We start from the raw sequence: 12,144 nt of genomic DNA, 5'->3' as shown, positions 1-12,144 counted from the left end.
ACAATGGATATACAGTGCATTTGGAAACTATTCAGACCCCTTGACTTTTTCCACATTTTGTTACATTACAGTCTTATTCTAAATGCTAAAGAACATGTTCTAGATGAATAAAACACATAAAAGAAGGTGTATTTATTGCGTATGTCTTCAAACCAGTTAATACTCGGTGGAAGCACCTTTGGCAGCAATTACAGCTGTAATTAATTTTGAATATGATTCTATGAACTCTGCACAACTCTTAGGGCAACATATATCCTTTTTTTATTGCACAAGCTCAGTAAATTTGGTTGGGAATCATTGATGGACAACCATATTCAAACCTTATCTCTGATTTTCAAGCAGTTTTATTGTCAGTACTGAGACTGGACCACTCAGACCCCTTGACTTTTTCCACATTTGCTTACGTTACAGCCTTATTCTAAAATTGATTAAAATATTTTTTTTACCTCATCAATCTACACACAATACCCCATAATGACAAAGTGAAAACAGGTTTTTATAAATGTTTGCACATTTATAAAATACAAAATAAAATAAATCCCTTAGTTACATAAGTATACAGGCCCTTTGCTTTGAGACTCAAAATTGAGCGCAGATGCATCATGTTTCCATTGATCATCCTTGAGATGTTTCTACAACTTGATTCAATTGATTGGACATGATTTGGAAAGGCACACACATGTCTATTTAAGGTCCCACAGTTGACAGTGTATGTCAGAGCAAAAACCAAGACAGGATGTCGAAGAAATTGTCTGTAGAGCTCCAAGACAGGATTGTGTCGAAGCACAGATCTGGGGAAGGGTACTAAAACATTTCTTCATCATTGAAGATGCACAAGAACACAGTGGCCTCCATCATTCTTAAATGAAAGAAGTTTAGAACCACCAAGAGCTGGGCAATCGGGGGAGAAGGGCCTTGGTCAGGGAGTTGACTAAGAACCTGATGGTCACTCTGACAGAGCTCTAGAGTTCCTCTGTGGAGATGAGAGTACCTTCCAGAAAGATAACCATCACTGCATCATTCCACCAATCAGGCCTTTATGGTGGAGTGACCAGACAGAAGCCACTCCTCAGTAAAAGGCACATGACAGCCCGCTTGGAGTTTGCCAAAAGGCACCTAAAGACTCTCAGAACATGAAGATTCTCTGGTCTGATGAAACCAAGATTGAACTCTTTGACCTGAATGCCAAGCATCACGTCTGGAGGAAATCTGGCACCATACCTACGGTGATGCATGGTGGTGGCAGCATCATGCTGTGGGGATTTTTTTCAGCGGCAGGGACTGGGATACTAGTCAGGATCGAGGGAAAGATGAACAGAGCAAGGTACAGAGAGATGTACCTTGCTCTGTGCAGCAACGCTCCCCATCCAACCTGACAGAACTTGAGAGAATGGGAGAAATTCCCCAAATACAGGTATGCCAAGCTTGTAGATTCATACCCAAGAAGACTCGAGGCTGTAATCGCTGCCAAAGGTGTTTCAACAAAGTACTGAGTAAAGGGTCTGAATACTTATGTAAATGTAATATTTCCAGGTTTTTTAAAATATAAATTTGCACACACACAACAGTTTTTGCTTTGTCAATATGGGGTATAGTTTGACGATTGATGGGGAAAAAAATCAAATGAATCCATTTTAAAATAAGGCTGGACCGTACCAAAATGTGGAAAAAGTCAAGGGGTCTGAATACTTTCTGAATCCACTGTACGTTGCCATGAGAGTTGTGCAGAGTTGGTAGAATCTAATTCAACAAGATGTACAGCTGTAATTGCTGCCAAAGGTGTTTCCACCAAGTATTAACTCTGGGGGTTGAAGACATACGCAATCAATATAATTTATTATTTTATGTTTTATTAATTTAGAAAATGTTCTACCCTTTTGCTAAATGTGGATCATGATGTGGAGATTTGTGGGACAAACATCGACTTCAATCCCTTTTAAGAACAAATGTGACAACTGTGCAAGGGGTGAGTAGACTTTCACTAGGCACTGTACAAGTATGAATGCACTGTATGGATTGAAATCCGTTGAACACATTGCTCTCAAGCCATCGAGTTCTTTATTGACTTTTGTGAAGAATTGTACACTCTATTTCAGTAAAACTCTCATTTGAATCCAAAGTTTACAGTGTTGATTATTGGGAGAGGATGGTGCCCCCTTCATCCATATCTGTTTATACTCTCCTGTAATTGTAGTTCCATTACATCAAATAAAACTAATCTAATGAAAATCAAATGAAAACTAAGGATTGCCGTCATCATTTCTCCCCAGGTCTCCTCTGACAGTTTACATTATCAAAACCCAATGAATATGAATATAAACAACATAAACTATACAGGTCGCAGCCAGTTAACTCTCCCAAGCCCTTCAACGCTATAGTTTACTGCATTACTGAACTGAGAGATGTATATGAGGGAGAAAACTCATTCAAGTGAACTATGCTGCTGGTGTAGAGGAATCCGTGGTAGTATGAATGCAGGTCGAATGTGTAGCACTCTTTCCATAGAAATATGTTAGCCTATGTTCTTATGAGGGCAATTCCGCCACTTTTCATATTCATCATCTCCAGCACCATACCAGTGTCTACATACTGTACGTGAAAAACTGCACATTTCTATGATCTGGGGTTAAAAAGAGAGGAAAGGTCCTAAAAAATTATTTTCTGTGGATTCAACGTTTTTTTTTAAAACAGTGATTTTCAAAACCTGCAAAGAGATTCTTGCCTACTGGAGGGTATTTAGTTGCTCCGCATGGCACCATGAATCTCACAGTGTTAGACCATCACTGGTTTAAATATTTTGACCTTTGATGATGTCATCGGGTATAACTGTTTTACTCCCCCCCCCCCCCTCCCCCCGTCAAAATGTAGAAATGCACCGTTTTCACATAATGCTGACACTGGTATGTGTGCTGGAGGTGATGAAAATGAGGTTGAAAAGTGATGGAGTTGCCCTTTAAAGCCCCAATCTGCCGTTTCAACAGCTTGACCATTGACTGACCATTGAACAGAAGCAAATAATGCAGAATGTACTCAGAAGTATTCAGGTCACGAGCAGTAGGGTTATGTCTTGCACCCATTGACACTGGCACTCCCTCCGTAGAAAACAACAGTGACTATATGCTTTGATTTAGATAGACATGATTAAAAAGTCACAACCTCCATCAGTAGTATTCCTTTAGAAGTAATGGAAAAGTCCTACAGTTAAGCACCATGCCACTCTCTACCCAGCCAGTGACGCTGACGTGGGTTGTGGCAGGTAGCCTAGCAGTTAAGGGCGTTGGGCCAGTAACCGAAAGGGTGCTGGTCCAAATCCCTGAGCAGACAAGATGAAACATCTGGTTCTGTGTGCGGCATGAGGCCCCTCCACAATCACGTTGGGGTGGGTGGTGGGGCTGGTGAGCCCCTTTCCTGAAATCTCCAACCAAACTTATGTGCTTTTTCATTGTTTTTGGGGTGAAAAGTGCACATTCCGTGATTACCAACCATGTTTACAGCCCCCCCCCCCCCCTCCCCAATCACTCTGGGTTGGTTGAGCAGACCTGGGTTCAAATACAATTTGAAATTATTTCAAATACTTAAGCTGTGCTTGGTTGAGCTTGCCTGCTGCGATAGAACCAATTAGAAAGCCCCTAAAGAGCCAAACCTGACCACCTGGCACTCCATGCAGGCTAAAGCAAATGCTTAAAGTATTTGAAAGATTTCAAATAGTATTTGAACCCAGGACTGGGCTCCAGCCAGCTGGCTGGGTCAGTAACAACCTGGGGGAACCAACTGTTAGTGTTGGATCGGGCTGTAATGATACTGGTGTAGTGGGAGGGTCCCTGTGGTTACTCAGAGACTGGGGTGTTCCTGCACCTGTTTGGCTTATTTATCCTGTTACCACATTAACTGTGAGAGTATTGCAAGCTGTTTTGGTGTATTGACTGTTGACCTCAATGTTGATACGTTCTATGCATTTCAATGTTTGGTTCCCATTGAATGTATTGGGGTAATATGCTAAAATATGTACAGCCTACGTAGTTGACTTGTCATGCAGTGCAACTCTTGATCACATGTATGGTCCCAAATGAATAATCTATGATTCCACAGCACAGTATGGCATAGTCCCCTCTTCTGGGAGTTTGGTATAGAAGGCTCAAGGCTTTCCTCAAGAATTGTCCAATGCCAGTGTGCAAATTACCCCTGGTAATGACATGTGATTTATTTATTAACTGTGAGACATATCTGAGCCTCTATATTGAGCTGATGTTATTTGAGATAACATGTCTATTGGGGGTTAGGCTATAGGCCATCCTTGGGGCCTCACAAAGTGGCTACAATGTGGATAGTTCAGACCAGCTGTCTGACCAGTGTCTAATCCATGGTGATTGCTGTGTGTCTCCAGTTGTGGGGGTCCATCATGCATCAGTGTAGCGTTGAAAGATTGATTATTTTGTACACTCCATAAAGTTTATGAGGTCATGTTGTTTACATTCTAAGCCCTACTGCCCGAGACCATGCATATGTTATTCAGAAAACGAAGGGCCTCTGCTTGAGGGGTGGCTATTTATACAGTTCCCCTAAAATATTTTTGTGATTTTACTTGACCGCAGGACTACTGGTGGCAATGAACGCAGGTGACATTTGAACGACATGTCGGGTGCGTTGCCAGAGAATGTCGCTTTCTCATCGCGGTCTGGTAATAGCTAGCCAGATACAGTTCCCTTGCTAAGGGAGAGCTGAGAAGTAGGCATGTTGACGACCTTGGCGCCGCAAACATCTATCTTTAATAAAGCAGGCGCTGTATCATAGCAGTAGTCCAGTCCTTTGAACAAAATCTGCGTTGGCTCATAGTGGCAGATTGCAACATGCAACAGACATGTCCATCGCAATCAACTGTGACAGGCGGCTAAATGACAAGAGTTATGAAGGCTTGGCTCTTCACAAGTATTGGCCCTGCTTCGAGAATATCATATCATATCGTTACCATAAACGAAAGCGTTCTGTGTTTTATTCGTGTTTTCCATATAATCGCATACACAGAAGTCTTATTTTGATAATGAAGCATTACATGAAAGGCTGTTCCCAGCTGTTGACACTTTAAAAAATTATTTTAGGACAAAAATGTGCGTTCTTGCTTTGTTTTTCTTTAATAGGATGAAACAAAAAGTTGTCAAAAAAAGGAGGAGAACGCAGTATGAAATGTGTGAATTGGGAGCGTTATGCATTTATTATTCGTTGCAGACCAAAACTAAGTCCACATATCTGTGGTCTATTTAGCTAGTATTTTGTCTGTCAGGAATGTAACCTTTGATGGTGCAAATTCGATAATAATACATCGAATGTGTACATCAATATTCCTACAATGATTATTACTTACTGGAGCTACTGGTACAGTGTTTAATTGCCTATTAGCCAAATGTTGTTATAGACAACTATTATATTGTATGTAGCCTACTCGTATTACTCTGGTGTTACAAAAATAAACCCATATAGGAAGAACATTAGGTGCCAATTGATTGCTACACAATTACGGATTTGAGTATTTTAACTTTCAATAATCTTTGTCAAATATTTTGCTGTCATGTTTGATGTGGTGTTCTACAACTAAATCCTGAGAAATGGGGCGCGTTTCATACAAAATGGGGCGCGTTTCATACAAAATGCGGCATGTAAAAGATCTATCACCGACTCTGAAATCAGATATTACACCCGACAAGCAAATATAAATTCTGGAATAAAACTGTCTTGAGTTTTGGATGTGGGGTAGCAAGAACTTCCAAATGTGATTAAGTTACCAGGAACGCAGTTTACCCATGCACGCAGAAACCATTTTTGAAGTTGACAGAACGACAATACAGAAAGTCGCTTTGTAGCCTACATTTTGTAACCAGTGTAGTCAAAACGTTAATCACAATAGATTTAGTTCAGAGACAATATTTCGTTCCAAATGTTTCGTTCTGAACCAAATATTTAAAATATATAGTTAGAACTCAGAATTGCACGTGGCATCATTCTTCACTTCCATAATGCCTTTTTTTTTTTTACTTTTTCGTTTCAATGTTTTTTTAATCCTTTGCTTAGGGCCACATGAACGATTTTGCATTCAGCTGCAAATCACATTTGTAGCATATTTGAGGCGTGAGGTAAAATATTGGTGATATCAAACCCGGAATACAGTATAATAAATAGACTTCAATCCGACGTTTTTCAAAACAACAATATTTATCACCAGTCTGTTTTTGCTCTGGGTCTTTGACATAATAATACACTATGGTTGTTGATGGAGTGGAAGACGTCCCTTATGCACCAGAATTAAATCTCTCTCTCTATCTCTCTCTCTCTCTCTCTCTCTCTCTCTCTCTCTCTCTCTCTCTCTCTCTCTCTCTCTCTCTCTCTGACATATTATCATTATGTTGATATTTTATTTCCCCTGGCGTTACATCAGAGCGTGCAGAATGAGCCATCAAAGTGTTTAGTGACGCCTCCTCTTTGTGATGTATCAGTCTTCAGAAACACAACAGTATGTTTCCCTCATATCTGGAACATTGCAGACCACAGTCTGTCAGGATTGAAATATTGAAGAACTATGTGGAATTATTATCATAATGTATACGTAACGTTGTAATATTACGCATAACTATTATAATAGGCATTGAATAATATGACTTATAATACGAATACTAATACTAACAATATTAATAGTAATTTAAATTTATTCTAATCTCATTTATTGCATTCATGTTGAGTTATCATATTATTCCAGAACGTCCCACATAATATACGGAAATAGTTTGATATTCAGACTGAAAAATAAACTGAGAGTTGATAATTTAAAAAAAAAGAAATGCAGAAGTAGGCTACGTCACCGAAATATATTATGTATCATTCGTTCCTGTATGCAGATGGACCCGTCGGCTGTCTTTCAGAACGGAAGCAAAATAAAGCATCAGGACCGGGAGGACCGGGAGAGAGATTTGATTCGAGATGAAATATCTAGCTGATGATGTAAAAGGTCCCTTTCGCGTGAGTTATGACCCGGATTTGGCTAGGCTGAGAGGGATGCATGCTGCTCCTCTCTCCCCTCTCCTCCCCTGTCCCCCTCTCCCCCTCTCCTCTTCTCCTCACCTCACCTCACTCCCCCGCCCTGAAGGAGTATATCATCAGTCCTGATATATTGCCTAGATCCATATTGCCTTCAGAAAATAAAGGCTCATCCAAAACCATCGCTTTTGGTGGAGGAAAATGCACTTTCTGTACTAACTAGTAATTACTTCTTAATCCACTGCATAGCATAATTTTACCCAATTCAGAATCATTTCCAATATTCACATTGGAAACGTTCAAAGTATCTATCTTCTAAAAAAATCACACATACTTTATTACTGTAATACTATACTTAAATACGCAATGCGATTTAATCCCCCATTGACGGCACACTCTCTCTTGCTCATTTACCGTAAGGCCTATTCTGGTATCTCACCCCACGACTAATTTAGACCCAAAGATGATAAGAGCGCAACCCGTTATAATTCCAACCGGCTCCTCCTCCTTCAAGCCATGTCTTGTAATTATTGGGAGCATCCCACTCGCAAAAGCCCTGCACTGGACTGCAACATAGTCAGAGAGTGAAAGGGAGAGGGCGAAAGTGCCAGTGGGGACATAATTGATTACGTCCTAATCAATATTAACTTGTTAGTCAGTTGTTGCTGCAACTTCTTTGGACCTCGCTATTTTCAGGGAGGCACAGTTCTCTTTCGGATTGTCTGTACGTATTTTTGTGGAATAATACTTTCAAGAAGATATCCCGGTTTGGAATTAGGAGGGCTTTTTTAATGTTTCTTTTTGCAAGACGGTTTGCAGCCATGGCGTGCATTTGGTGACTGTAATGTGAATGTTTCTTCGATAGGGTTCGATATAATTTGATATCTGTGTTTTTTGTTTTCGTTAGCAATTCAAAAACCTTTTAAAGTTAGCTTGCGTAACGACTAACGCACTGATAATGACATCCAAAGAAGTCGCCGAATGTGACGCGGTCGAGAATAGGAGGCGAAGTCCGTTGGACCATCTTCCTCCGCCTGCAAACTCGAATAAGCCACTGACACCGTTCAGTATCCAAGACATTCTCAACAAACCCTCCGTGAAACGAAGTTACACCATTTGTGGGACAGCACACCTGATTTCGTCGGCTGAGAAGCACCGTTCGTCCAGCATCTCTGCTCTGGCCAACAGGGCACTGCTCACACAAACCTCACCACTCTGCGCCCTGGAAGAACTAGCCAGCAAAACCTTCAAGGGGCTCGAAGTTAGCGTGCTACAAGCAGCTGAAGGTAAATATGATGGTATTTATGGCCTTCTAATCATTATATCGACATTACTTTCATAACAGTGCAATGCACAATTTAAAGGGAATTGATTATTTTTCATTTGATCTGTGAAAATATAATGAAGTAATATTGTATCTAAAAAAAATAGGCATTGAACATTAGCCTTTAAACAAGATTGTTTGCCAGAAAATGTTACATTGTATCTCTTCTGTGCGTAATTTGGAAAGGTGAAAAAGAGGCTATTTGTGAATTTACCAGCTGGAATTGTGCAATTGTTCTCTTTATGATGAATGCAAAACATTACGTCTACGTTTATATTTGGTATATAGGCTAAAATAACTTAATACAAAATATATAATTGATTTGAGGTCAAATGTCTCAAAATATGTTTAAATTGTTTAAATGCAGAGTTCAACGCCCTGCAGAGCCAATGCCATAGCAGCACGAGAATAACACCAACATACGACTTAACATTTTGTTTGTGCAGGGAGAGACGGAATGACACTCTTTGGGCAAAGAAACACCCCGAAGAAGCGAAGGAAGTCCAGGACTGCCTTCACCAACCACCAAATCTACGAATTAGAGAAAAGATTCCTGTATCAGAAATATTTGTCACCCGCTGACCGAGACCAAATCGCCCAACAATTGGGTCTAACGAACGCCCAAGTCATCACGTGGTTCCAGAACAGGAGAGCCAAACTAAAGCGAGATCTGGAAGAGATGAAGGCCGACGTGGAGTCGGCCAAAACTATAGGTGACGGTATTGTACCTCTGGAGAAACTCGCCAAGCTCGCTGACCTCGAGAAATGCGCCAACGGAACACTCGGACATCACCCGCGAGCCGATTCTCCCGCGCAGAGCGGCGGACGAGAGTACGAACTCGCACGCAAGCTGCGGATGTCCCCCCTGTCGCCGTTTTCAGACCACACAACAAGTAAAGAATGCTCAGAGGACGACGAAGACCTAGAAATTGATGTGGATGACTGATTGCGCAGTGGGATAATGAAATACAAAAATGACGACAATAAGCAGTAACAATCCTTACTACGACTGCAACTTTTCCCTGCTGATATTGGTACATCATCTCAGAACATTTACTAGTCTGTTGTGACTTTTGTATCGGCACACAGATATTCACAGTAAGCATGAATAGTACAACAAATAGCATATGCAGTGCTATATCCATTTGTATTCATCAGCAGTCGGACAGTCTCTTCTTGTCTTCACGTCAATGAAAGCAATATAGGTTTCATAATCAGAACTAAAGATAATGCTATTATTTTGAAAAATGTAATTGTCTGTCAGACACACACACCTCTTTGAGTTATTTATCTCTCTCTTTCTCTCTCTCTCTCTCTCTCTCTCACACACACACACACACACACACACACACACACACACACACACACACACACACACACACACACACACACACACACACACACACACACACACACACACACACACACACACCTATTTTAGTTATATCTTTCTTTCACACACAAACACACACACACACACACACACACACACACACACACACACACACACACACACACACACACACACACACACACACACACCTATTTTAGTTATCTCTCTCTTTCACACACTCACACACTGATCCTTGTTCATATATATGTAACACCGTGTCATATCTTAAAGTATGTCAGTTTTATGAAATATTTTCGATAGGTTTTGCATGTTGAAATGCATGTTTTGTTTTGTTGATCATATCTATTTATTGTTCCTTTTAAATTAAATCGCTTGTTTATTTTTTGAGACATACCTTATCATACACGTAGGTCTACTCGAGTTCAGACCGTTTGTACACAGCGTTTACATAATTAGCTAGTCACATTTACACCCACCATAATCCGTATGCTGCATTGCATGATACGAAAGGCAAATTCAAAGGATCAAAAACCAAGTTATGCGTTTTATAGAGAAATGGTCAAACTAAGGTTATAAAAATACAAAATACTACGGTGATATTTCGACATGGAGCTACAGTTTCTGGACCGTATGAATATATTCATTTGTTTGGATACAATAGAGTGCTCTATGGTTGAATAGATTTGTTTTGTTTTGTACACCTGTAAGTGCCTTTCTAAAATCAGGACAGTATTTGAAAACCAATGCACATTCTGTAATGTATATACTATGGAAATAAAATGGCTTTTCTCAACGCGCTGTTTGTGTCATTATTATACTGATAGATTATAATTTCGATTTTAAGTCCTAGTAAAAATGGTGACTATATGTAGAATCAAGGGGGGGACTGAAATCCTTTATGAAGCGAAGTCAGTGCAGGCCTATATTATGGACGTTTAGAGTAGCCTATTTAGCAACCATGATCCCTTTTAATGCTTCAATATTTTTTGTTCCATTGTGTCCCATTTGTGAGGATACTCGAAACATTTTGTGGCTCAACCATCTCACTCTCTTTCAAACTGCTAAATGCGTGTCTTGGCTTCTTGACCCGGCAACGTGTTTCCCCATTCGGGACGAAATTTATGTGAGAATCGCAAATCTGGTGCTGGGGGAGAAAAGAGGGTCTGGGATGCCACAAAAACACAAAGTTTTGGGCCAGTTTTCCTGAGCCTTTATGGGTGTTTTTTTGTTCTGCGGGGCTGCGGGACGAGGCCATAATTTTGAGCGTAAAGCATGAAAACTGGGGACAAATGAGATGCCTTCCCCGATGTGACAAGTCACAATGGAGCCCGCCCGGTCTCCCGCAGGCAGCAATGCTGAGACAAGTGTGTCCCACCGCACAAAAAGGACTCAAACGTTTGGAGGCCATATGGTTTTTGAATTTTCCTCACAATTTCAGACAATTTGATGGATTGACTTAACCCTCCTTTTAAACTGTTTAACTCCCCGCGAACAAAGGCCGTAATGCATACACAGGCCCTTCTCTTCACGAGGGCATCTGCGACCATTAATGTCTAGCCTCTTTTCTTTGCCTTTTTAGCCTGGCATTTGGAACAAGTCAATGAATTACAATGAAAATGGCTCTTTTTTTTGTCCAGCCACTTGTCTTTCTTCCCTTTTTAGGCCTTGAAATAATATGTTTGACTTTTGTCCAGGAACGTTTTTCTAAACAACAAAATGCGGCACATTTTGTGTGAGTGTTTTTCATGTTAAGTAGCCCGAGTCATAAAGAGTTTAGAGTGTGACAGTTATGCCAAAGCCTAGTTAAAAGGAGTCTTTCGTTGCTTTTCTTCTCATGTCTTGTTCTTCTTCTCTCTTTATTTCCTTTGTCTTTGCGGAGTTTAATGAAGCTGAAAACATGGTGATGTGAGAAAAAGTCATAAAGAAAAGCTTTCTTTTTGATCTAGACGAGCCTTGTTTAACCCTCCGTCTTTTTAAGGAGGGGATTGACGCTGCTAAAGAGGGCTTTTCTTTTCAATACTTTTTGGAAGCTGTTCGCATGAGTTTTATCATCCAACTCTATTATAGCCTATAACGTGTGATATATACAATTTGTATGCCTATAGTTTCTCATCTTTACTAAAATAAATGGGTAGTAGGCATAAAAGGCTAATGCTAATAATAATAATAATGTTTTCTATATTTGTTATTTTTCAATTAGCCTTTTAAAATTATATTAGCCCTATTAACATTGAACACCTAACCGGTGTCTGGACATTGATCTGAATTTCAAATTAAGCTTCCCTAAAAAAATTAAATACAAATATTCATTAACATTGTTATTAAAATGGGAACACGTAAGCTACTTATATAAAGTAAATTATTGACTGAAATGATGTGGGAGAAACTATCAACACAAACCAACAAAATGGTTGAATTTATTTGGATGAGGGCCGATTCTTTG

General features: G+C 40.1%; 1 protein-coding gene across 1 annotated transcript; it reads left to right on the top strand.

Annotated features, from left to right (window-relative positions):
* Positions 1-7,981: 7,981 nt before the first annotated feature.
* Positions 7,982-9,293, top strand: LOC135520697 (transcription factor LBX1-like). The gene is made up of 2 exons (XM_064946441.1): positions 7,982-8,309; positions 8,794-9,293. Exons 1-2 carry the CDS (start codon positions 7,982-7,984, stop codon positions 9,291-9,293), a joined length of 828 nt encoding a protein of 275 aa, XP_064802513.1.
* Positions 9,294-12,144: the final 2,851 nt, after the last annotated feature.

The sequence above is a fragment of the Oncorhynchus masou genome, chromosome 4 (assembly GCF_036934945.1).
Source record: "Oncorhynchus masou masou isolate Uvic2021 chromosome 4, UVic_Omas_1.1, whole genome shotgun sequence".
Classification (NCBI taxonomy): Eukaryota; Metazoa; Chordata; class Actinopteri; order Salmoniformes; family Salmonidae; genus Oncorhynchus; species Oncorhynchus masou.
Note: the sequence above shows the minus strand (reverse complement) of the source record. Positions and strands in the feature narration are given on the sequence as shown.

Bases quoted from the DNA above. Each gene is read 5' to 3' on its own strand.
- LOC135520697 (XM_064946441.1), top strand. From the start codon at position 7,982: ATGACATCCAAAGAAGTCGCCGAATGTGACGCGGTCGAGAATAGGAGG. The intron at 8,310-8,793 runs GTAAATATGATG...TTGTTTGTGCAG, and splicing joins CGTGCTACAAGCAGCTGAAG to GGAGAGACGGAATGACACTC.